Here is a 27,082-nt window from a genome sequence, read left to right as displayed (position 1 = left end):
GGGTAAGAGAAAAAAATGGCCAAATATATCAAAAAAGTGTATTCTTACCTATAACCTTTTGTTTTTGCGATAAACATGTAAAAAAAAACTAATTATAACTCTTGTATATAGCATATGCATCCCTCATCATATAGTCACGGAGGGCACATAGGCCTTTCAGTATCTTTGTGTTTTGGTCCATTTTCTGGATGTCCATCTCCGTTAGGTTCTTGTCCTGATGGAGGTAGCCGGTTATGGCCTCCTCGGTCATCCAGTGAGCAGGCAGCTTGTGGAGATTGAAGTTGGTTGGGTCAGGGTTGATGGGCATCGGAGTGAGTGTCTTCTCCCACGGAGTAATGTATTTTTGCTCCGAGTGCAGGCCCTCAATGTACCTGTATGAAAAATAGTAATTAGAGAAATCTTTAATAATATTATAAAAGGGGAAGGGGCTGTGTGTCTATTAACTCTTTATGGTTGAATTGATTTTGAGTTATCAAATTCAATTTGTTATTTCTCACAATTGACATAAAATATATGTCTCTAATGTCTTATTTGAGCTATTCCTATCTCTAGTAGGGCAAAACCAGAGATAGATCAAATATTGGGAACGGCCGTTAATATATTTATAGGTTTATGCCTATCCTCCAGGTTGACGATGACATTGACAGACGTCATAATAAACGTAACAAACTTACATTGACAGATTTTTTCTTTTGTTAAAGTGTAATGGAATTAACCGTTCAGACGTAAGTATGACGTCACTTGGCGCTTACGTCTCTTAAGAATACGAAGGATTAAAATCTATTTTTTTGGTATCATAAAAACATTATTTTGAAAAAGCAAGAAACACGTGTCGCCTTATTTTAGGTCTACTTTCATATAAAATAATAAAAAAGCCATGTTAAAATTTTGAAATGTTGTCAATTAGGATAGTTCTTGTATCTGAAAAACTTACAGTGGCCGCGCTATAAACTAACGTCGTAACGAACTAAAACATATGTAGTTATTTATTATCATCATAATATCTCTACGTTTAACAATTTTATATTAAAACCAAACCCAACCGTAACGAACTTATATATATTTATTACAATATATATATATATATACTTATATTATAAAAAATATTTTTTATACATATACGCACACCATACGAATCGTTTAGAACTTATTTAACTTTTGACAGGACTCTTAGACTGGGTTGCACCAGAGGCGTGGGTAAAGTTAAAGTTAAATTTATGGTTATAGTTAAGGTAAATTTAACTTTAACTTTATCCTTAACTTTGCCCGGAGAAATTGACAGATAACAGCTGATCCAACAAGGTTATAAATGCGCGTGGGCGGGGGCGTTGGTGGTAAAGGAGAACTGTCAAAAATGGCGGTTTTTGTATGATGACAGCGTTAGTTCCTTTTTTCGCCACATGCATTTAAAACCTTGTCGAGCTCTATGGTTATAGTTAAATATGGCGTCTTGATGGCGTTCATTTTTAACTTTACCCAAAGATTTGACATTTTGCACTGTAGTCAAAGTTAAAGTTACAGTTAAAGTTAGTTGGTGCAACCCAGTCTTACACAGACTACATAAATATTATTCCTACAAAACATTCGGGATTTTTTTTAATTTAAGAGTAGACATGAATTATTTAGTCATCCAACTCACCTGATATAAGCCTCTGAGTGCGTAAGTCGCTGAGCGCGCGGCGGTGCGGGCACGAACAGCGGGTCGGGGGCGGGACGCGCGGGCGCGAGCGCCGCGTCGCCAGGCGACGGCGAGTTGCGGACTGACCCGCCCAACGCGGCCGCTGCTGACGCTGCAATTGAGTATAGAGATTAAGGCTGCGTTTCCACCAGAGATTTGTTGCGAGGAATGTGTTTTTGAGAATCAATAGAATCGCTTCATTGACGTGAGCTTGCCATGACATCGCTCAGCGCGGCGATGCTATTGGATCTTAAAAAAACATTCCTGGCAACACGTCTCTGGTGGAAACGCAGCCTAAGACTGGCCATAGACGGACCGCAAGTTGTAGTCAGGGCTTGTACCACGAAACCGTTTTGAGACTCCAAACAATCGTACGAGAATGCCGCTTCCTAGTCTTACAAACGGGAAATGACGTTGTTAGAGCAGGACGCGGTATTCTCAAAACGGTTTCGTATTAGGCCTACAGGATCGTCTGCTCTAGAGCGGTCGCGTTGAAATTTGTACCACTCAAGCACTGTTCAAGCGGTCCGTATATAGCGGATATGAATTTAGTATGAAAACTGCAGATCGCCGTGCAGTGTCTATGGCCGGCCTTAGTTTCTTTTATTGAAATAAATATTGCTTGGTATTTATTTATTTAATTTTATGCCGAATACTTCTGGTTTGCCAGAAATTACAGTAAGAATAGAATTGTAGATAACAAAATGTTAAAGAGTAATAAAAGCATGGATATCACGTAATATGAGTCAATAAATATTTCATCCAATTAGTGAAGAAACGTTTAATCCGGGGTTAACTTTAACCCAGATCTGCGCAAGTGGGCCTTATATAGTTTTGTAATTTAATAAAGTTTACAAACCTCCCGGAGACAAGATGCCAGAGCGGAACGCGGGTGTCAACAACTTGGTCGGCTTCTTGGAAGACGGCATGAAGTTACTGCAGAATAAAAAAATATATGTAATTATTATTATGGCATTGTACACGAGAGATAGGCACGCAAATTTACGAAAAAGTAGACTAATTACACACTCGTCCATATTTCTCTCTATTTCATTCCTGTCATTATTATTGTTCTCACTTCTCTAACTCCTGTTGACGTGTAAGTTGCGTTACGTCTTTCCCTGTCACACACGCACACAGCGTTATCTCTGTCTCACTCACCGCGAGCGTTCGTACAGCCGTTGCCCTTATTGACGTGAACATCTCCGTCTCACTCACCGCGAGCGCTCGTGCAGCGCCATCATGCGGCCGTTGCCCTTGTTGACGTGCAGGTCACGCACGCACTTCATCTATCTCTGTCACACACGCACACCACACTATCTCCGTCTCACTCACCACGAGCGCTCGTGCAGCGCCATCATGCGGCCGTTGCCCTTGTTGACGTGCAGGTCACGCACGCACTACATCTATCTCTGTCACACACGCATACAACACTATATCCGTCTCACCGCGAGCGCTCGTGCAGCGCCATCATGCGGCCGTTGCCCTTGTTGACGTGCAGGTCTCGGACATGGCGCAGCAGGCGCGGCAGGTTGGGGAAGGGCGCCTGGCCCTTGCGTACGCGGGCGCAGCTGCGCCACAAACACGGGTACTCCTTCGTGTCGGCGGCGACAGTGCGGTAGTACTGCTGCACGTGGCCCGTAGATGATGAGCCTGAGGGATAGATCGATTAGCTTTGAACCAATGAGGTTGTATGATATTTTATTTACCACCAGGTACCGCTATGTAGCCTTAGGGTCTATTCTGTCAAACTGCTGTCATATAAATTTATAGCTTCAGCTCCGTATGTCTAGCTCAATTTTCGCTTTCTAATTGTACTTTTAATATTATAATGATATTTTTGTTTGCTGTTTGTTTATTATTATTTAGTTGTATACCTGTGAAAACTTGTAATTGGCCTTATCGTCCTATGTTTGTCTTTTTTTTTTATTCGGAAAACTTACAGCTTGCAGAAAATACAGTAAGAGTACAATTATAATATAAAATCATAAAGCCGATTATAAAGTTTTCGCAAGTAGGTAAGACGTAAAGTATAACATAAGCTATGAGTCAAGTGAATCGACATGAAAAGTATAGGTAAACAAATTAAGAGGATTCCACACCGCCGTTTTTCCATACAAACGCTGTCCCCTGTTTCCTCCCCGGATAATGTCGGTAGAGTTATGATTTTTTTCCTGAATATCTATGGCCACTATTAGCATGTCCCTATGTTTTCTTTTTTTTTCATAATTTAATTATTAAAAAAAGATAAGAACGTCCAAAAACCCAAAAAACATTGCCAGATTTTCCTCTGTGTTCAAACACCCAGAAAACAAAACTGGCTAGAATATACGAAAAAAAATTAAACAAAGGAACACAGCTCAAGCCTTGCTTTAATTCTTAATGAAAAAATTACTCAAATCGGTTAAGTTTTGGAGAAGGAATCAGCGGACAACGAATCGGAGATTTTCTGTTCTTTTATTAGAACTTTTGTCGTGTTGTCTCTATCGCGCTCTGCGGTGGGAGACTTGAGATTGGTGAGACAGCAATACATTTTCAAATACCTATTTTCAATTTATCTCGCCCCTGGTGTATCCTCTTAAGAAACAACGCAAAAATTATGTCCATGTTATCTAGCTGTAAGTTTTCTTCTTAATAAAATATGTCACGATATAGCTGTCACGTGTCACGATATAGCCGTCACGTATCCCGATAATATGCCTATTTGACACGTTAGACCTTAAGGCTACATAGCGGCACCTAGTGGCAAATAGAATATTAAAAACCCTTATTCAAATTTAAAAATAAAGAAAAAGCACATGATGATGATGATTTTAATCGAAACCGATCATGTGTACTGTGTTATGTTAAAAAGTGTTATGATTTAGTAAATATAATGCACATAATGTGTGTATTTATAATGCAAAAAATGTGTCAAGCGTGAGTTTACCCATAGACCCACCCATACACCAAGAACATACGGTAGAAACAATAACATTATATAAAGAAAAATAACAATAAAACTCTCCGCACATACATACAATTTATTTAAATGTGAGTAAAGATTATTTTATTTATTAAGCATAAGATACACAAACATTATATTTAAACCGAATATTATTACACAACATAATAATTCTATAGTCTGGTCACGGAGCACGTAAAAATTAGTTGACTTACACCTACTTGTCACACACAAACATTACTATCGCGTTCGTGCAGTATTTTCGTGCGAAAAAGAGACAAACAATGATTAGTCAATAACGGATTTCTACATGCATCCGGACGGGATCAAAGCTGCTGCCTTACTCCCGACAGAATAAGATTCGAATCAGCTCGATCTCAAATATTTTGCTACTTCCGACATATTATACTAGCGCAAAACCCTGGTGCGGCGCAATTTGGAACTAATTCGATCTCAACGGCTTTCCCCACTCCTGACAGCTATACTAGCGCACGATCGTGCTGCGGGTCAATTTGGAACTAATTCGATCTCAACGGCTTTTCCCGCTTCTGACAGCTATACTAGCGCACGATCGTGCTGCGGCTCAATTTGGAACTAATTCGATCTCAACGGCTTTTCCCGCTTCTGACAGCTATACTAGCGCACGATCGTGCTGCGGCTCAATTCGGAACTAATTCGATCTCAACGACTTTCCCCACTCCTGACAGTTATACTAGCGCGCGATCGTGCTGCGGCTCAATTTGGAACTAATTCGATCTCAACGGCTTTTCCCGCTTCTGACAGCTATACTAGCGCACGATCGTGCTGCGGCTCAATTTGGAACTATTTCGATCTCAACGGCTTTTCCCGCTTCTGACAGCTATACTAGCGCACGATCGTGCTGCGGCTCAATTTGGAACTAATTCGATCTCAACGGCTTTTCCCGCTTCTGACAGCTATACTAGCGCACGATCGTGCTGCGGCTCAATTCGGAACTAATTCGATCTCAACGACTTTCCCCACTCCTGACAGTTATACTAGCGCGCGATCGTGCTGCGGCTCAATTTGGAACTAATTCGATCTTAACGGCTTTTCCCGCTTCTGACAGCTACACTAGCGCACGATCGTGCTGCGGCTCAATTTGGAACTAATTCGATCTCAACGGCTTTTCCCGCTTCTGACAGCTATACTAGCGCACGATCGTGCTGCGGCTCAATTTGGAACTAATCAGACTCGTAATATATCAGTTTCGGGAGTAAGACTGCTGTATTAATATTGGATTAAGCTATAGAGATTAGCAGGTTTGAGGTTAGTACGTAGTTTAAAATACTGACTGTTACCACCGTCCCCGATGCAGTGCTCCATGCAGTCGCCGATGTCCTCGAACTGGAAGTCGCAGTTCTCCCACGCGCACTCGAACGTGTTCTCCATCGCCGTCTGGGACGTCAATGGTATATTAGCTTTGTCGTAATACTGGCTACACACGGAAACTGTATAGAACTCGGCACTTCATTAAAACTATGAAACAAGTATGACGTGCAATGGTCAGACTATGTTACTCAATATTGACTTAAGGCATTCACAGAGTTAAAATAAAAACTGACGTGAAAAGGGAAACTTTCGACGTCAGTTTTAATTTTTGTGTGTCTGATCTACCTACAAAGCGCGTCTCTGTGCGTGCACTCGCCTCGCGCGCTCCTATCGCATTTTGCATATTTCTTTTTTTTCTCTCCTCCCGGCTCTGTTAGTCGCGGGCTGTGTGCGAGCGGGAGGACATCAACTCACGTGCTGCGTCAGCTCCCTCATCTCGTCGGCGAGTCGCGCGGCGGTCTCCTCGTTGCAGCGCGCGGCGCGCTCCTCCCAGCTCTGCTTGGTGGCCGCCGGTAGAGAGCGCCACTCGTTGCCGACGATGCGGGATATTTCACCTGTAATAGTAATAAGTTATTAGGTTTTAGGCGTCCCCCACATTAGGCGTGCGCGTTCCTCGGGCGTGTGAGCGAGCGCGCTGCATAAGGGCCGCTGCAAAAATCTATGGCCGCCCGAATGACGATTTTTCAAGCGATACTATGTATTACAATAATGAAGTTAAAGTTTAAAATCATATGACACTGAAAGTGCTCGCCTCGCCGCTGCCATTCCGGTGTAGGGCGGCCCTAAGCGTCACGTGTTGCGCCGTATGACGTGTGTGCAGAGATCGCGTGGCGCGCACGCGGCGCTCGCACAAAGCAACTATTTCCGTTTATTACTTACCGAAAGTAGCCTCAGGGTTGTTAGCCACGATCGCTTTGCGTATCTCGCTGGAGTACAGTATGTAGCCCGTCACTATCTTCTGTTTGGACTCCTTCTTCTTTTTAGCTGCGGGCGTGGACACTCGGTCCTGGCTCGTCGACGCGTTCATTGACGGGTTGTATGGGTTGCTGTTGCCGCCTGGAGGGAAAAGTTTATAATTACAAAAAAAAAAAACAAGGTGGCGTGGACCCAAATATTATTATTATTATATTCAATCAGGAATGCATTTGATACTGACGTGCCTTTATCAGATGGATCTTTGTGCACTTTATCAGTGACTTTTCAAGCTTCTGTTAAGTCTGTTCATAGGTAAACATTACTTTTGGCGCATTGCCATCAAGACTAATACATGCTTGTAAAGTATCACTCGATTTCTTTCCCATCAACGTCGTTAAAGAGCCAAACGTTTATTTTTATTTATTGCTTTCATTCGCTTTAGTCGATAGTTTTTTCAAATAGTTACAAATAGTCCGTCCTACTTTTATAGGAAACCCAATTGCCTGTCACAAAATAAGTTTATTCTATTATTAACTTAACGAAGGTCCCCATAAGTTCAGATAGTGTCTGAACTTATGGGAGTGCCTGTCAAGAAAGTGAAGTAATTAAAAAGTAGCAACATCGTAGTGTCATCCCTTTCAAATCAATCTAAGAAAAAAGGGATGACACTACGATGTTGCCACTTTTTAATTTCCTCACTTTCTTGACAGACTATACCATCGAATAAATTGATCCATAATTTCATATGCAGTTGACGATCCAACGCCATGTGGCCGGATTATTTCAATTCAATATTGGTTATGATCTGTCGGCTGGGTTTGTCATAACGCGACCAAATTACGTAGGCCCGCCATCTGCCTATGAATCAACTTCTCTGATAGTAAAACTATAGTTTACCTATAGATAGCGGCGTGGCGGGTGAGGCGAGCGAGGAGTCGTCGAGAGAATTCTCTAAAATCATCTCCACGTCCTGACTGCCGATTGTCGTGTTGATGAGATTCGTGAACTGCGGCTTGCTGTCCTGTTAGTTAATGGAACATAACGTTTGCTAGTGTTAACAGCTTGTAAAATGTCATGTCTTCTCTTTCATATGAATGAAATTACAAATTACCTGTTTCGTTTTTCATCTCTAATTCGAGCATTAACTTTAACAGTCGTTGGTGAAATTGGGTCTAAAGTGAGACCGCACTAAGCGACACTATGCTGCAGCGGACAGCAGACCTCAAATTGCTTAAGGGTTGCTATTACTAATAAAAATATGCAGCGTTTAACTAATCTGCTGTCTTTGTTCAGATAGCAGAATAACGACGATATTTTATTTATCACAGTCAACGTCATTTCAATTACAATGTTATACGTGGGAGAGCCGTGCTTCGGCACGAATGGGCCGGCTTGACCGGAGAAATACCACGTTCTCACAGAAAACTGGCGTGAAACAGCTCTTGCGCTGTGTTTCGCCAAGTGAGTGAGTTTACCGGAGGCCCAATTCCCTACCCTACCTTCCCCTATTCCCTTCCCATCCCTACCTTCCCCTATTACCCTATTCCCTCTTAAAAGGTCGGCAACGCACCTGCAGCTCTCCTGATATTGCGAGTGTCCATGGGCGACGGAAGTTGCTTCCCATCAGGTGACCCGTTTGCCCTCTTATTTCATTAAAAAAAAATGTTCCTTACCATAGAATCAGCGTTGACCGTGGGGTTGAACGCTTGCTTCTGGTTGAATACTGTCGCTGTGTGCACGTCCGCCGCCGACGCCAGCGCGGGCGGACCCAGCGGCTTCGGGAAGTAGTAGATCTGTCAATGAAGGAAGTCAAGTAAATGCTACATATTGACGTGTCAAGTTATAGACGCAGTGTTGAGTAGTAAGGGCGTTCGCTGCGTTGAGCGTGTGCCCGGCGCGGCTGCCCGTCGCGGGCGCCCGCGCCGTGCGCTCGCCATAGTAATCGTGCGACGGCTGACCCGCCTCAACGCAGCGCTGCTCTATGGGATGACTTGAAACAAGCACGCCTCGCGGGTGGCTGCGCCGGGCGCACGCTTAACGCAGCGAACGCCCCCAGATATGCAGTAGGCCGTAAAATGTTAACATATTTTATAAATTATAATATAATATGAAACTTTTTTAGTTTCGGCAAATTTAAGCCAATTGCGGAATATAAATTTGTCTATTATTCTTTTGTATTTTTAAAAACTCTGTCACATGTCAACTTTATTAAACACACAAAGGACAGAACACAACCATGTTTTGGCCTTGTGTGTTTAATAAATATTTTTTATTACATGTTGCATACACATTTACGTACGCACTAGCGTACCTGGTCCACGGTGACGTCCTTGGTGTGCTCGAACTTGCGTAGGCGGGCCTTAAGTTTTCGTCGTACACAGCCACACACGCGTACACGTTATATTCCCCGTTTGAAAACATGTTGCGTATACTTTACACTTTGCGTACACGTTTGTGTGTACATTAACGTACACACACACGCACTAGCATACCTCGTCTACGGTGACGTCCTTAGTATGCTCGAACTTCCGGAGGCCAGCCTTCAGTTTGCGCGCCACGCGGTTCGACTCATCGTAGACCGCTTCGCAGACGTACACGTCACCTTCCGCTATCTCAGTAGGACGGCCTTGTAAAGATAGGAATTATAAATTAAGGAACGTATTTATAATTGTTACTATCCTTTTAATAGGATTAAATTAAAACTCCTTTTTAATTTAATCCGTTTATACGCATAGCAAAGGCTACGGATGTAGTGGACCAATTTTTACCTAATTTGGCACAGCTATATAGCAGGAAGGGCCAAGGATACTTTTTATAGCGGCAAAATTTACTGTGTAATGTATTTACATTAGCTCTTATAGTGTTTTCTGCATAAACAGCGCACGTTACTATGCTTTAAACTACGCAAGAGAAAAAAGCTTGTTATCTTGCATAGCATAAAATACTTACATTTCAAATAGTCATCGTAGTCGAGTACGGCGCATTTGCCCACGATGCCCACCAGTGGGCTCGTGTCGTGCATTGTCGTCAGCAATACTTCCTGCTTGTAGAACGGCTGTAGAAGAAATAATGTTACTTTAATCGTTGTAAATCAGGAATAATATAATGAAAAGGACACGAGAATATTATCCTCTATATTATGATACAAAAATTACTAAAATAATATTTTTACAATAGATGAACAAAATTTGGTTCTTACTGTTCAAACTACTTTTCTTATTAGAAAAGGACAAGGATCCTAATAGATAAATGTATAGTCTGTCAAAAAAGCGAAGAAATTAAAAAGTGGCAACATCGTAGTGTCATCCATTTTTTTCTTAGATTGATTTGAAAGGGATGACACTACGATGTTGCCACTTATTAATTTCTTCACTTTATTGACAGACTAGCGACCCGCCCCGGCTTCGCACGGGTATAAAATAAATTATGGCCTAAGTCACTGAAAAAATGCTTAAAATCGATTCAGTAGTTTGATTATAAATAATTTATATTCATTACTACCCGTGGCCCGCATTGGTCGGTACTGCCGCAAAAGCTACTTACGTCCCGTAATTTTTAAATCTGTAATATCTTCGAAAATATTCATTTAAAATTAAAATCGTAATAATTATGCTGTAAAGGGCCATAATCAATAATAATGTATTTAAAGTATTTAATTGAATAAGCATTATTGCCGTATTGGTTAAAATCGCTTCAAAAATTAGCCATTATTTGAAGTTAAAAGTAAATGACAAAAAAATATGTTATTGTGGGATATATCCATAAGAGATATACTTATACGTGGGAGAGCCATGCTTCGGCACGAATGGGCCGGCTCGACCGGAGAAATACCACATTCTCACAGAAAACCGGCGTAAAACAGCGCTTACGCTGTGTTTCGCCGAGTGAGTTTACCGGAGGCCCAATCCCCTACCCTATTCCCTTCCCTACCCTCCCCTATTCCCTTCCCTTCCCTTCCCATCCCTGCCCTCCCCTATTACCCTATTCCCTCTTAAAAGGCCGGTAACGCACCTGCAGCTCTTCTGATGCTGCGAGTGTCCATGGGCGACGGAAGTTGCTTTCCATCAGGTGACCCGTTTGCTCGTTTGCCCCCTTATTTCATAAAAAAAAAATACCATCGCGGAGTTTTCTGTAGACCTTTTCAATGTGTACAATGCGCACCCCTGCATTGGTACTTGTACTATTATCTATTCTGTGGCATTGGTAGCGCCCACTTCAAAACGGGCGTAAATCGCAATATTTTAATTTCGCCATAACTTCTAAACCAAACGTCCAATTTTAATCATTCAAAGACCAAATATAATCTACATAAACTGTACTTAGTGATGAAATTATTTATTTTGATAAGGATTATTAGCATGAGTAAAATAAGTGCGTTTAAATGTAGTCAAAAAAAAAACAAAATTTTTAAATAAAAAAATGGTTTTTGTGCCTTGTAAAAATGTATAAAGTTACCTTGCTAATAACGTTCGATACTTCAGATGGGAAGATCAAAAAGGGCCCCTTGAAGTAACACTTGTTGCTGAAATAAATGAATAAGAGCATTACAGACAAGTTGGTCGTAACTAAAATTAGCGTTATTTCAACTGAGTTATTATTTCGACCCTATATGCCTAGAGCAGCCCGTGTTGTACTGTTGTATGTTGTAACAGTGCTACAAGCATGATGCAGGTGTACGGATCCTCGTGCAGCTGTATACTAACTCGCCCGTCTCCCAGATGGTGTCGACCTGCGCGATGACCTGGTTGCCGCCGCGCGTCACCACGTACACGTAGTCGCCGGTCTTGATAACGCCGGAGCAGCCCGTGTTGTACTGCTCGTAGTACGTGTTCTCGTCGTCAGTGCCGAGAGGGTTGTACATAACCACATCCTGTCCATTTAACAAGTAATAAGTTAAAAAACTATAACCTGACTAGTGACTCAAAAAAAAAAAACCTCTGTCATCTGCAGCATTATCACTAATCTATTAACATCACATCTGTTAAATCGTGACAATGGTTTCACACAAGAGTGCGAATGCGACGACTGTTCTGTTTTAAATTGAAGTGGGCAGAATGTTAGTAGTTTAAATCGTGACAATGGTTTCACACAAGAGTGCGATTGCGACGTCTGTTCTGTTTTACATTGAAGTGGGCAGAATGTTAGTAGTCTCGTGCTGCCACTCGTCATGCCGCTGCCACTGCCCGACGCGACAAGTGAGTTTCGAAGGCTGAGTGTAAACACTCACACGCGTTGTTACTGCCGCAGAAGTATTCAGGGAAATATTTCCGGCAGCGACAGGGCAGCGGCAGTAACTGAGTGTAAGCCGCCCATTACTCACCGGTCGCTCCTTCTCCTGTACATTTTCCAGCACTTCTAGTTCGGCCAACTCGTCCTTGTGTTTCTCGACTCGTTCGCGGAACACCGACACGGTGCGGTTGGGCTCTAGCGGCACCTGATGAATTAAAATACACATTTTAAAAGGGCATGGTGGGCAAATTCCTGAAAGAAGAGTTGCGACATTGATTTTTATAGTAATTTAAACTGTATCATTAGATTTTGTATAAATTATTGTCTAGGCCTCTAGGGACAGTAAATTGTCAAAAAACCGCACCAGCTGATGTTAAATAAAAATACACACCGCTCGATAGCATTGCTGATAAGGAACGGCGTAGAAATTCGTATATACTTATTGGTCCTTTCAATCACTCAATGTTCCCGAGTGTATAACGCAGGCATTAATAGGTCAATGTACGAATTTGTCATGTTCCTCCACCGGACTATACCTCTCTGGGCACAAGCGTGGCCTCCTTCTCGGCTCCCTCCCACACTTTGATCTTCTTGAACCAGCGGTGCTTGGTGTTGTATCGGCTCTCGCACACGTATACGTCCTTGTCAGCATAACCTGACAATAACAAAGAGATCATAATATTATAACTTGGACAATTTATTACGGTTGATTTTCACAAGACCAACAGCCTCGATATGTGCGCAGTGCGAGATCGTATTTTGCATGTTCAAAATCAAAATATTTTTATTCTGAGTAATTTTTTTACAAAAATATTTCTGAACGTTGCTACTAAGGTGCCTACCACCGGTTCGGGAACTAACCCGGCGAGAAGAACCGGCGTAAGAAAGTACTGAGAGTACGGTAAGGTGGCTTAATCCATTTTGACTAAAGTGGATGCATAAACAACAGTAAAAAAAACTCAAAAAATGGGCATTCGAATAGGGAACATTACGCAAAGGTCAGAGCAGAAGGCGCTGCTAGAACATACACTAAATAATCCGACCAAAATCCGACATGTTGTATACTTTATATCACAACTAGCTGTCCCGGCAAACGTTGTTTTGCCATATAAAGTATTTCACCCATATTATTTTATTTAAGTGCCTAAAAAAGTAGATGTTGTTCGATTCTCCACCCTAGCCGATATGCTCGCTAAGATTCACGAAAATCGGTCGAGCCGTTTCAGAGGAGTTCAACCACGCACACCGACCGTGACACGAAAATTTTACATATTAGACTAGCTGTCCCGGCAAACGTTGTTTTGCAGTATAAAGTATTTAGATTTTCGCCCATATTATTTTATTGAAATGACTAAATAAGTATGTCTCCATGGCAACGTCCATCGCTATCCCATCACACAAACAATGGTCGCCGTCAGTCTCGAGTTGTAAAAATTTACTATTATTTATTCAACAAATGCACTTATCAATATAAAAAGTACCCAGCAGCCGATTCTCAGACCCACTGAATATGCATATAAAATTTTGTTAAAATCAGTAAAGCCGTTTCGGAGGAGTACGCGGACTAACATTGTGACACGAGAATTTTATATATTAGAATTTATAAGATTAGATATTGACAGAAACATTTTCCAACGCCGAACATAGTTTTTTGTTTACTGTCTGTATTGGTGCTGCCGTCTAGCGTGAAAACATGGCAGCAATGTATCCAATAAAAAAAATTTGCTATCTTCAAGTCTAAACTTGAAGTACTCTTTAACGTTCATGACGTAGCATCGTCCGATGATGGCGTTGAGCGGCACGTTGCGGTGCGTCTCCGTCTTGAATATCTCATTCGCGACCCACAGGTTGAAAATCACTGCCTATTAAATATTTAAGAAAATTTCCACCTACCCTCAGGTCTAAACTTGAAGTACTCTTTGACGTTCATGACGTAGCATCGTCCGACGATGGCGTCGAGCGGCACGTTGCGGTGCGTCTCCGTCTTGAATATCTCCTGCTGGAGGAACTTGCGCGTGCGCACGTGGAAAGTCTCTTGCGGCCTGAAAGAGATGAAACGTGTGAGTGAGAGAGATAAAAGAAAGTGTTGTTTACAAATTATGTTTAATCAACACACATTTTGCACCAAAATTCTACATAAATATAATTGTACCATCGAGGAAATTGATTCCTAGGCAGTTGACAGACCAACAATCATTTGGTCGGATCGTGTCAATTTAATGTTAATTGTAATCTGTCGGCTGGGTTTGTCAAAAAGGCGACCAAAATAAGTAGTTCCGCCATCAGCCTATGAAGCAACTTCTCTGATAGTACATAATGGAATTTGAAACGTGGGAGAGCCATGCTTCGGCACGAATGGGCCGGCTCGAACCGAGAAATACCACCGTCTCACAGAAAACCGGCGTGAAACAGCGCTTGCACTGTGTTTCGCCGAGTGAGTGAGATTACCGGAGGCCTAATCCCCTACCCTATTCCCTTCACTTCCCTCCCCTATTCCCTTCCCTTCCCATCCCTACCCTCCCCTATTCCCTTCCCTTCCCTACCCTCCCCTATTCCCTTCCCTTCCCTACCCTCTTCTATTCCCTCTTAAAAGGCCGGCAACGCACCTGCAGCTCTTCTGATGCTGCGAGTGTCCATGGGCGACGGAAGTTGCTTTCCATCAGGTGACCCGTTTGCTCGTTTGCCTCCTTATTTCATTAAAAAATTATATCGCAGCTAGATGACATGTGTTTGTGCTTTTCGTTTTATGGATTTAGTTGATGGTGCATATTATTTCTTTACCACATTTATGACTATTATGACGTGTAGTTAAAGTAAAACAGCGACTTATGTGCGATCGTACATGTGCACGAAAGTACGTAAGAGCGTCCGCGATTGCGTGCGTGCGTGCGTGGGTTACCTGTAGTAGACGTTGACGTAGACCATGTGAGCGCCGTCCGCGTTGGTCCACACTCGCTCAACTTGCACCACCTGTAAAAAAACCAGAACAAAGGACTAAAATTTAAATCTATAGTGTAACTGTAGACACTAAACTGTAGAGTATTATAATTTATAAATGCTATTTTTACCACGAGAATGCACTTTTTCCGCGGTAACTTTATTTACATGGATGGAGTCAGATGTGAAACGTCTGTTTAAAAGCGTGGCGCAATATCATAACAGAACGAACCTGCGGCTCCTTATGTCCGCGATCTGGGGCGACGTACACGAAGTCGCCCTTGCCGTATTGCGACTGCGCCGGAGCCCCGCCTCCTTGCATCGACTCTTCCGTGCTCGACCTGTGGATTTTTGTGGTGATGTCGGGGTAAATTCAGGCCGCAACGCGACGCGTAGAAGCATTTCTAAATTTGTATGGCTTTGACAGACTTGCATGACGTCTCACGCAATATCAGTTTACGTTTAATAACTGTTCACATCTTTCGCCTTAATTCTGACGCTGGCAACTCCTAAATACGCCAAAAGATGAAGAAGAAGGGTGAAGCCAAACGAGCGTAACTTGTGAGTTGTGAGTCGCAGAATTTCTGCCGCGTAAATATCCTTTCATACAAATCATGACTCACAAAATTACGCTCGTGTGAATCAAACAGGACTTTTGTATGAAACTGAATGCAACAGGATTCTGCCGAACCAAAATTCTGCGACTCACAACTCACAAATTACGCTCGTTTGGCTTCGCCTTTAATGATGTCTGTCAATTCAATACAAATTTAGAAATGCAACCGCGTCGCATTGTTTACATTCTACCAACTTTGACTATTGATGTGATGAAAACCGGCGTGAAACAGCGCTTGCGCTGTGTTTCGCCGAGTGAGTGAGTTTACCGGAGGCCCAATCCCCTACCTTTTTTCCTTCCCTACCCTCCTATATTTCCTTCCCTACCCTCCCCTATTCCCTTCCCTACCCTCCCTACCATACCTGGTCTCCTCCTCATCATCATTCTCCTGCAGCAGCTTGCACTGCTTCACCAGCTCCACGCTGGTGGTGATGTGATCGGTGGTGAAGGACAGAGCCGGTGATGAGAGAGTGTTACGGCATAACAAGTCGCGTTGCTGAGTATAGTATGTCTGCAGCTCGACTGAATCCTCGAAGATTTGACTGTCCGTGCGCGAGAGACGACGGGCCCTGAAAAATTTTGAACCGTGTTAAAAAAGGTTAGTAGTGTAGGGCTGCTGTAAGAAATTCCTTTATAAATAAGCAATAATTCCTTTGCTTCCTTTTTGTCTTTCACATTGGACATACCATTGTGATGGATTAATTTTGTGTAAAAAAACTTAAATGAGTAAAATAATAAAAACTGGTTATCAGTCTTTATAGTAAGTATTTGATATTAGATGGTTTACAGTCAGTGGATTGTTAAAATATTAAGATAGTGAAAAGAAACATCCAGCACTTGAATCCAGTAATATACATGGTATGGACTTCCGATTTAAAAATTTGTGACATGTGATGCATGCTAGCCTATTATCAGCTTCTAGCGGCTATGTCTCTCTCACTCATATCGTCCTCGTCGCCTATATCTGTCTCTGTTGCGCTACGTGCGTCTCACTCACCGCTCGAACACGGCGAACATGTCCTGCTGGAAGTGGTCGAGGCGGCGGTACAGGCCACGGTCCAGGCGCCGCTTGATCAGGTCGAGGGATATCGCCCGCACGCGCGCGCCGCCCGCCCCCTCGTCGTGCTCCGCCAGCTCGGCCATACTGTCACTGTAGCATCTGCGGTAATCAATAAATAATATTAGTTGAACGATTAACTGTCGAAACCATGCGGAACCAATTTCATCGGTATAGATTTACGAACCATTTCTGGCGCGAGACGCGAAATCCCAATATCGTTTTAGGTGTGGTCAAAATAAGAACTAAAACTTTAAAAGTTGCTCGATGCACCAAAACAACCATCCCAGTCTATAAAAGTTGAAGTGTTGTTTTCTTTAACACTAGATAAAAAATACTTGTTACATTACACGGCAATATCATTAACTACAAAGTGCCTCATAGCTGATTCCAAGAGGTAAATTATAAGTATTGTTTGAGCAAGGAATTATTGAACTTTTTAGCTACTAACCTGCCCTCCTCATCTTGGTGATTGTAGACGGTGGTGAACAGATTCAACAGAAGATCTTGCACCGCCGCCGGCACATCCGGGACTTCGTCGTCGTTCTCTCTGTAAATAAAGACAGTATTTTACAGTGCGGTTGTGTCGTACATTAAACCGTCTTTTGTCTCTTTCACTCCAGCGTGTACGTTTACATATTCAATGAGAGCGAGATAGCGATATTTTGAATTTCAATGTGCTTCGTGATTTAACTTTATTACAATTTAGTAAAATAAATACCACTTTATTTACACAAATCACTGACCTCCATTATACAAGTACGCTGGACTTATGATACCCACCTGCTTTTTGTGTCTATTTGAAGCGGATTCAGCGCCCCCAATGCGGGGGAAGAGAACAAAATATGACGTCACTTGGAAATGGCCGCTTAATCGTTATTGGTTGTCATTACTAGTATTATAGCGCCTATATGGCGACTTTCAAACGTCAATTTTACGTCAGATTTAGTTCCCCCGCATTGGGGGCGCTAATTCCGCTTTAATTAAATAGGCACTAAAATAGTTGTCACTTCAAAGGGTATCATAAGTCCAGAGCGTACTTGTAAAATGGAGGTCAGTGACACAAAATATCGGATATTATCAAACATATCATTGTGACGTATCATTAAAAGATAAGTTTTTGTAAACTATAATAAACAAAAATGTTACAAATAAGGATTTTAAAGTTAATTTCTGTTTCCAATTAGAGCAAAAAGAAAATTATTTTTTAACGACTGGGTTTCATTTAAAATTTCACCAACTTAAAAGAAATGCACAGTTCCTATTCCTTCTATTATTTACTTGATTAAAAGATAAAAATTAAAAGATACTTAATAATAAGCAGCAATATACCTCAATCCCTGTTTAGTCTGTAAGCAAACTCTCTGCAGTATCAATGCATCTTTATATATCTGTGAGTCGGGCTCGTTATATTTACAAGCGTTGTCAAACATCAGTATGAAGTCCGAAGCGAGCTCGTTCACACTATTGTACGAGCCACTCTTCAACTTGTGGGCTATTTTCTCCATGTCGATGGGGTTTTTGATCAGTTCATAGTAGTCGGGGTATTCAGTCTTGCTCGGTAGCTTCATGAAGATGAGTGCTAGCTGACGATGTGCTGTAATCAGAAAATATAAATTAGGGAGAGGATCGACTTGTAAAGCGCAATTCAGACATCAACGCGACGCGTAGATGTATTTCTGTGTGGATTTCACAGTCTTGCATGATGTCTCACGCTGCACGCAATTGAAGTCTGACAATTCAGTACAAAAGAAATGCATCTACACGTCGCGTTGCGGTCTGAAGTTACCCTAAGAATGAAGTATTGAACTGGCCTGGACTATCCTAAATTACCTAGAGCCTATGGTTCTAGTCAATGCTTTATAAAGTTGTATGAGTTATAAAGTGGAAAAGTGTAATAAACTGTATAAAAACTGCATAACAATTTGCCTTTGACTTGGTCTGAATAAAGAAACAACATACCTTTAGGATCCCTATAATCTCTGATAGCGTCGTACAAAGTCCGTAATTTCTGTTCAAACGGTGACATCTGTCTGTTCTTCGCCGCTTTGAACGTCTTCAATGGTGTTTTCTTCTCAACATTATAACCCTGTACCTCTTTGAGTTTCTCATTCAAGACTCTCTCTAGGAGATTAGCGTCGTCGTATATCATAGAGCCCTCTTCATTAAATTGGCGACAGTTTGAGAACATCAGCTTGAAATCTGCTACCATCTCTTCCAAGCTGCTGTAGCGGTCGTTCTAAATAAATATTAATTTGTTTAATACTTCAGTAATTAGTACAGTGCTCCCAAAGTGATGATGCGCATAGAAATTTTCGTAATTTTTCGGCAATGGTCGTATTTCCCGAGCGTCGGAAGGCGTCGCTGGAAGCGCTGTTTAAAACTTAACTTTAAGAAAAAACAGCGCTTTGCGGCGACGTAGAGGCGCCTGATGTTGCTTGGACGTTACCATGGTAACGCCGCGATGGCTTCCCGGTGAGTTATAGCACTTATTAACGGACCGGCGACAGCGGACAGCCACCAAAATGCAAGTGCATTGTTTTGGGCTCTTATGTTTCATAGACTCAGTTGTTTTCGTGATTACGACAATTAGCAAAGATTTCTATGCGCATTATTAATTTGGGAGTACTGTAATTAATTTAGTAATTTTCGACTAACAAAAATCCATATCTACACAATACAACTTTGCGTATACATACGCACTTATTTGCGTACAATGTGCGTGCACGTCATGTTTAATCAATTTGTCGAAATCAAAACTTAAAAAAAATTGTACCTGTAACACAAGTCCTTCAGGTACTTACCACGGAGCCAGACTGACGTGATGTGAAGCGTCCATAGATATTATTATATTATTATTGCGAAGGGCTTACCTTAATATTATTCTCAATAGCGATCATGTCGATCGGTCTGTCAATGACATTGTAGTATCCCGGATAGAGTTTCTTGCTGGGCTTCTCCATGAACAACAGCATGGGTTGTCTGCCATCGGAGCAGGTGAACTCTAGCAGCTGCTTGGCCACATGATGCAGCTTCTTCTTGAGTGGCAGGTTCACTTTGATAGTTGGAGTGGGAGTCGCTGAGGCTGGTAGCGGGTTCACTCTTGGTCTACCTGATGAAACAAATTAAGATTTTTCTACCACAATGGCTTGCTTATTGTTTGTCAAAATAAAGTGTCTTCACTTTTTAAGCGAAAAAGTACTTTAATAAGTGTAGGCGACACGCGTCAGCGACAGCTCGGCGACTAGACGCGACGACAGGCTACGGCCGACAATTTTCATATACATATTTTGTTCGAAGCTCCGCACACTTGGCGTCAGAGTCGCGGAGTCGCGACGACAAGCTAGGGAAGTCGCGTGCACTCGCTACTAGTCGCTGCGTCTGGTAGCGCTGTGCACGCGCACACACGACGACAGTCGCGCGATAGCGCATCGTCAGTCTCGCTGTGAGGGCTAGGAAGGTGCACGTCTTTGTTAGTGCAGGCGCACACTAGGCGACACGCGTCAGCGACAGCTCGGCGACTAGACGCGACGACAAGACGCCAGATGCAAACGACAGCGCCGCGGCGACTAGACGCGACGACAAGACGCCAGATGCAAACGACAGCGCCGCGGCGACTAGACGCGACGACAAGTCGCCCTGTTTGCGATGGCTCTTAGTTTGTTGAAGGATGAGGATATTGTTTAGTTTCAATACTGCAAATTGCTTGTTTGTGGTTTTTCAAAATATGGTTTTTTATCTTCTTGACACAAATAGTGAAAGAAATAACATGATATTTAATCAATTGTTTACTTTAACAAGCATTGGTGAACTTTGATATCACATCGTCGAGGTGGTTTTGTTGAATGTTTTAGGGAAGAACTAATTTTTTTTTTCTTTCTTCAAGCTTCTACAAAGCTGATGAGTAGATTCGTAGATATTCATATTCCATTACGCAATAACTAAAATAAAGATATGGCTTTCCAATGCCGAATATTTGACATGTGTGGATCAAAATAACAGTTATTTATCTCCTGAAGAAATAAATATTAATCCAACTATCATACCTCTTGGCCTGGGAGTATTTTGTGCTGCACTCTTCACAGATGAAAGGCTCTCATCATCACTAGAGGAACTCTGAACAATGTCTAGTAGCTCTTGAACTCTCTGCTGCATAAGTCTGCAAGAAACAAGTATATTTATTTCTTATCTTTTTTTTCTGAGGCTAAGGCTGTTTTCCATCCATTCCAATAGTGCTGAAGCGTGGGACCAGTAGCTCTACCATAGTTTAAAGATATAGTATTTCTCGATACTCGATACCGACTACCGTAAATTTTTAGTATGGGAAATTTTACAGCGCCTCTAGCGGTCACTTGCGGTACTAAAATCGCCATACTAAATATTTACGTAGTCGGTATCGAGTATCGATAAAATATACTATATAGTTCGACAAGGCTTTATTTGAACGTGGGTGACATTGACGGGAGCGCTGCTGGTAAAGGAGAACTGTCAAACACATGTCAGAAATGAAGTTCTTCTATGATAGAAGCGTTTAGTTCCTTTTCTCACCACATTCAAATAAAGCTTTGTCGAACGGTAGCTTTAAACTCATGGTAGAGCTACAGAACAATAAAAATACTTACATTTGAAAACTACAATAAATTGATAGACAAAAGTTACAATACGAATACTACAAAAGATGCAGAGGTTTGTAACCTTTTCAACTTTACGGTTTACGGGCGTGAAGTTTTCACGTTAGTGTCTGGCATTATCGGATGGTTTTGTTGCGGAAAAACGTACGGTTCGCGATAAACGAATTCATTTAGTTTGAAATTGTTGCAAAACCTACCTCTGCAACTTCACAGCGTCCTTGTACAGGCGTGAAGTATGCACGTTATAGCGTTTAGCGTTCTCAAACATAATGTTCATGTCCCCCGCCACTTCCGACAACGTTCCGTAGTTGCCCCGGCGTATTTTGTTCTTGATCTGGTTCAGTGACATGGGATTCTTGATTTCTTTGTAGTAGTCGGGGTACTCGCGACGCGATGGAAGCTTCCAGAACGGTTTGGCCATGGGATTACCTGTAAAAAATAATTTTGTTAGTTCTGATTATATAAAAATTGATTCATAATTTATCACTTAAAACAAGATCATTCTTACTATACATGTAATCGGTTTCTTATCAACAACAGCTATAACAGATAGAAGCTGCCATAAAATTTATAGAACGGAGTAAAAAAATAGACTAGCTGAGTTTCATCTTTAGGAAACCGCACATTTCGACTTATTTATGCTTTTTTTTTTTTATCTATGGACGCCTCACACCACGTCAGTCTGGCCCCGTGCTAAGTACCTGAAGGACTTGTGTTACGGGTACCAGACAACGGAAATATATTTAATACTTTTATACTATACATATATTTAAGATTTTTATTATATGATACACATATTTAATACACATCCATGACCCAGGAACTTTGAAAACTTTTTGTTCCTTCGGCGGGATTCGAACCCGCGACCCCCGGCTTGAGCTACCAACAGCCCACCAACTGAGCCACAGAGGTCGTCAGAATAAGAATAAAAATGTAAATAAAATCTTACCATTTGGTGCCAAATGATTTCTGACGGCCTCAAACAGCTTCCACTGCGGGGAATCTTCATTGATCTTCTCTTCATCGCTCTCGCTGTCTTCCGAGTGCTAAAATGACAATAGACAATTTGTATAGGTCTACCGGAATCTGATGGCTGATGGCAGATTTTCAAAAAATATCCTTGACCATTGGATAAATTTTCATATTTGCATGTTTCACACACAGAATTAGCAGCTATAAGGAAAAATAAGGATCAAAATGTTTTATTCCAATTACCCCGGTATTGCTAGAGTCAATTTCTTTTCTCACTTTTTGTCATCAGATCCTGGTAGACCTATAAACGCTAAAATACAGTACGCCAATCTCTTTCTTTCTCCATAATAGCTCCCACACCGGGGTCGGTGTGCCGGTTTCATTGAAAACAGGCCAGCTACGCAGGAGTAATTTTATAGTGCCCAAGTGTGTGCGCAGTACACAAGAGCATTCTCTATTCCTTTACTCTCATAACCCAGTGGGACGGAAGACCGACACGACCGGCGAGAGATCAGCGCAGGACCGACTTTTTACATGCCCATCCGCCGCATGGATCATCTTACTTGTCAGACAATCAGGTGATCAGCCTGCATTGTCCTAACCAAACTTGGAAATAACATGTTTCTAACGCGGAAATCGAACCCACGACCTCCGAGTCAAGAGCCGCGCTCTATACCACTAGACCACGGAGGCGTTCTCCATAATATAAGTAATGAATGAAAAGAGAAATTAGCCATTTAATTTTCGTTTTAACAGATCGCGGCCACCGACGCGACGCCACGCTCCAGTGTATACGCACGCACACACAGCAGCTGTAGTATTAATCACTTGAGCTCGGATGTATAGCGCACACACGGCGGCAGTACCTTCAGCTCGAGCTGCCTATATAGCGCACACACAGCACCTTGAGCTCGATCTCCAGTGTATAGCGCACACACGGCGGCAGTACCTTGGGATCGGGGTCGGAGGGCGAGGGCTCAATGATGGCCAGCACGCGGCTGGTGGGCGCCGGTGTATTGCGCACACACAGGCAGTACCTTGAGCTCGGGCTCGGTGTCGGAGGGCGGGGGCTCCATGATGGCGAGCACGCGGCTAGTGGGCGCCGGCACCGCCGCCCTAGGGCGCCGACTCCGGATCCGCTCTGACGCCTTCCCGCGCCCGTGCTGCTCCAGCTCCACGCGACGATTCATTATCACCTGTCGACAGATTTATAAATCAGTTAAAAATTAAATAAATCCTTTTTTCCCGAGGCTTAATGTCATATTCTTGACCTTATATTACTGAGTGCAAAAATATTAATGCTGCTCAGGGCCCAGGGGTTTTTCCAGATTTGGCCCAAGCCCCCAAATTATCATACACCAAAAGTCAAGTGGGACAGTGTAAGACAAGTTAAACTACATAACTTTAAAATGACCATTAAAGCTGATCGTATATTTATCAGCAAGCACGCGCCGCATTTTAGAATTTGTTGTATGAAATGTTGTGAAACTTTGCACATTCGTCCGCAGGCCGCATCGTACTTTTACGTACAGCATACATTTCGTAAACTATGCGGCGCGTTCGGCGCGTATGGCGTTTAAAGTGCTGACAAATGTGTGATCAGCTTAAAACTGTGATTTAAATAAAAGTTAACCAGAGGCTATGGATTGCCCCAGCTGTAGGACGGCATAGGAAAAAACAGAATATGTATAAACACATAAAGAGCTTTACCTTCTTCAACACCTTTGCATCTTTATAAATCTGACTGCCAGGCACATTAAAATGACAAGCATTTCTGACCATAAGCAATAAATCCTTCTCCAACTCATTAAGACTGGTATACTCTCCCCCTTGAATCTTCTGAGCTATGATCTTCAAGTCTATCGGAGATTCTATGAGATCATAATACTCTGGGTAGCGACGTCTCGAAGGTAGGAATTGGAATGCTGTATAAATTGATCTACCGTCTACATTTGCAGTCATAACCTAAAACAAACAATAAAAAAGTGTTACCTATTCAAGTTTTCTTTACAATTATAGTAAAAAAAAAATATAATTGAGCAAAATGAAAGCCACTTTAAAACACAAGAATTAAAATCACCAAACTATTAACATTGTTAACAATAAATCTTAGAGAAATTTAATGCAATTTTTTTATTATAATTTAGTATGTAACAAAACTCACAGCGTTGAACAGCTCCTCGTATACACTCTCCTCCTCATTGTTGGTTGAGTCGGACATGTCCTCTGCAATATCAGACCTCCGACTGGATGAGCCTGTACGAGTTATCTTTGGAGTCTTCACTTCCTCACCTGAAAGAAGAGTATTATGTTTGTGTATGCAACAAATGTAAATGTATAATATAATATGTTAGTCAGTTTCTTTGTTGCCAAAAGATGCCGTATTTCACTATATGTCTTTTTGGTGAAACTGCGTAAGTAAATAAATATAGTCAAACAAAAAATTTACCATTCTCCAATGTCTGCCTATTTTTAGTGTACAGCTTCCACAGCTCAATAGCATCCTTGTACTCTTCTGATTCTGGTTTATAAAATGCTTTAGCATTGTTCACTAGCAGCTCAATATCAGCGGAAAGTTCTTCTATGTCTTCATAAGTATCAGTTTTCAGTTTTTGTTGTACCTGTTAAATAAATAAATAAAAATAGTTTTAACATAACTTTAAATATAACCTATCATGTAGCAGCAAAAACAATCAAGGCTAGGCTGTGCAACATTAAAATTGCTTGGCTGAACTCAAGGCATGATAAATAATATGTACATCATGTATACTGGTCTTAAGTGTAAGTCCGTATTAATAATATTTTACCAAACTGCTGGACCGATTTTGATGAAATTTGGTATGGAGATACTTAAAATCCTGAAAAAGGACATATAATACTTTTTATCCCAGAAAATGTATGATTCCCATGCGATAAACGAATTTTGGCGCAACGGAGTTGCAGGCGACATGTAGTGCATAATAATAATTGCTAATCTATAGTGTAATAATAATAGAATTAGAAAACAAAATAAAATTAAACTTTGTGAATAAGTCACTTACTCTCAGCAAGTCTATAGGTTGAGAGACAACTTCATAATACTGAGGTTCCTGTCGTCTCTTTGGAGCCCTAATGAACGAGTCACACAGTAGAGTTCCATCGTCCTTCTTGTATGACCGTATTATGTCATATAACTGCTGACATATTTCACTCTGAAAATCAGAAAATTGTTTTATGTGAGTTCTGAATACCTCGATCGTGGGAATCACAGACACAACAGATTTTAAATTGTTTAGGTTAGGTTAGGGACTTTAGGAACAAACTAAGTTAATTAATAAAAGTGAAATTATTCTAATCTAAATATAGAGATTCCGAGTACCCCCCCATCTCCTGGAAATGTTGCCTAATCGCGTGGTTAGTGTTGAGTTTTAGTTCTCCTTTTTTAGGAACAAACTTAGTTATTAATTTAAAAAAAGAAGGGGTCCCGCTTCAGAGATGTCCCGTTCTGACAAAAAAAAAAGTCACGTTAAAATGTATAACCACAATAAAAAATATGCATATTATTACATGGATGTTCATTCTTGGCGCTGCAGTGTCCGATGCCGCCTCCGGTTACCTTCTTTTGCCCTGTTAGGTTGTAAACACTTAAGTAGAATATATAAAAGTACGTTGTGTAAAGATTTTACCGGCTCCAGCTTCTTTTTCTTTCTGGATGGTGGAGGTCCAGGGTTCTGTTCCATCCCATCATCACTATCGTCGGCATCCGCGCCGCGGCTAGCCACCGACGACGCGCGACGGCGTTTACTACTCATATTTCACAATTCTCAACTATATATCTTGAATATATATATTATTTACGATATCATGTTCTAATATTAATCATAATTAACCACTTTTTAACAAGGAAATGCAAAATAAACTAAGAATTAAAAATATTTGGATTTTGTTTTGATTTTGACAACTTGTAAAAATGCATCATGACAGCAGCGTCAGTACTTCTTCTTCTACATCGATGAAAAAATGAGCTTAGTAAAAGGCCAGTCGGTTTTTTTTAATTTAGAATAGATAACTGCAAGAAGCTTACACCCAGGGCCATAGACTTAATATATTTTTTTTACGTCCGTGATTAAGTGTAAGCTTCTTGGATAACTGATTAAGAAATTATGTCTAATGAGTATTATGATTAATGTATTTTAAATGATCTAGATCTAAATTCTTTAATCACAAATTCGCCTTGTGTCCCGATTTCCATGTCTTAAATAGGGTGTTTTAAAAGCGGCAATGGCACCAAGCTTTCCCCACTGATTTTGGTCAGTAAAAATCTGCTAGGCTAAAATATTTTGTAATAAATTAAAATAGTATCCTGTCAATCTACAAAAGCTTTGTGATCTCTATGCTTATTCTGATCACCTCACTGACCTCCATTATACAAGGATCACCTCCATTAGCACCACTTTCTAGAACTTTAAAAATTTAAACTTTATTAAAAAGATTTTGTCACAGATTTGCTGAGACTTGATTGGAATAAAATAACTTAATTTTAAAAACCATTTATTTACAAAAATATGCATCAAACCAATCTGGAAAATGAGTCAATAACATTATAATGTCTGTTTCAGACTCTGCATGAATATTTTTCAAACTCTGTAAAGTAGAATTGATTAAAGATTCTTGTAAAGGACTAGGTAATTGATTAATTTCTATATCTAACAAAGGCACATAAGTAGTTAGATGATTTGGATATAGAAGAGCAAAACTATCTGTGCAGCTAAAT

At 41.3% G+C, this 27,082-nt stretch overlaps 1 protein-coding gene across 2 annotated transcripts; it reads right to left on the bottom strand.

Moving 5' to 3' along the window:
- Nucleotides 1–24: 24 nt before the first annotated feature.
- Nucleotides 25–26,253, bottom strand: LOC121737597 (protein polybromo-1). Of its 2 annotated transcripts, none has more exons than XM_042129255.1 (33): nt 25,995–26,253; nt 25,371–25,520; nt 24,779–24,950; nt 24,494–24,621; nt 24,040–24,294; nt 23,367–23,525; nt 22,307–22,403; nt 21,555–21,786; nt 20,773–20,885; nt 19,600–19,838; nt 18,689–18,965; nt 18,059–18,323; nt 17,178–17,276; nt 16,667–16,828; nt 16,032–16,238; nt 15,286–15,394; nt 15,016–15,086; nt 14,010–14,158; nt 12,653–12,771; nt 12,208–12,321; nt 11,591–11,757; nt 11,343–11,409; nt 9,837–9,942; nt 9,380–9,513; nt 8,561–8,680; nt 7,785–7,908; nt 6,852–7,028; nt 6,387–6,526; nt 5,936–6,038; nt 3,127–3,331; nt 2,538–2,614; nt 1,640–1,790; nt 25–371 (listed from the first exon to the last, which is right to left on the bottom strand). In XM_042129255.1, the coding sequence occupies exons 1-33, from the start codon at nt 26,118–26,120 to the stop codon at nt 89–91; spliced, it is 5,097 nt and encodes a 1,698-aa protein (XP_041985189.1). In that variant the 5' UTR covers nt 26,121–26,253; the 3' UTR covers nt 25–88. The 2 variants fall into 2 exon arrangements, with proteins under 2 accessions (XP_041985189.1, XP_041985190.1); XM_042129256.1 differs by having other exon boundaries at nt 5,942–6,038.
- Nucleotides 26,254–27,082: the final 829 nt, after the last annotated feature.

The sequence above is a fragment of the Aricia agestis genome, chromosome 21, assembly GCF_905147365.1.
Source record: "Aricia agestis chromosome 21, ilAriAges1.1, whole genome shotgun sequence".
Taxonomy (NCBI): domain Eukaryota; kingdom Metazoa; phylum Arthropoda; class Insecta; order Lepidoptera; family Lycaenidae; genus Aricia; species Aricia agestis.
Note: the sequence above shows the minus strand (reverse complement) of the source record. Positions and strands in the feature narration are given on the sequence as shown.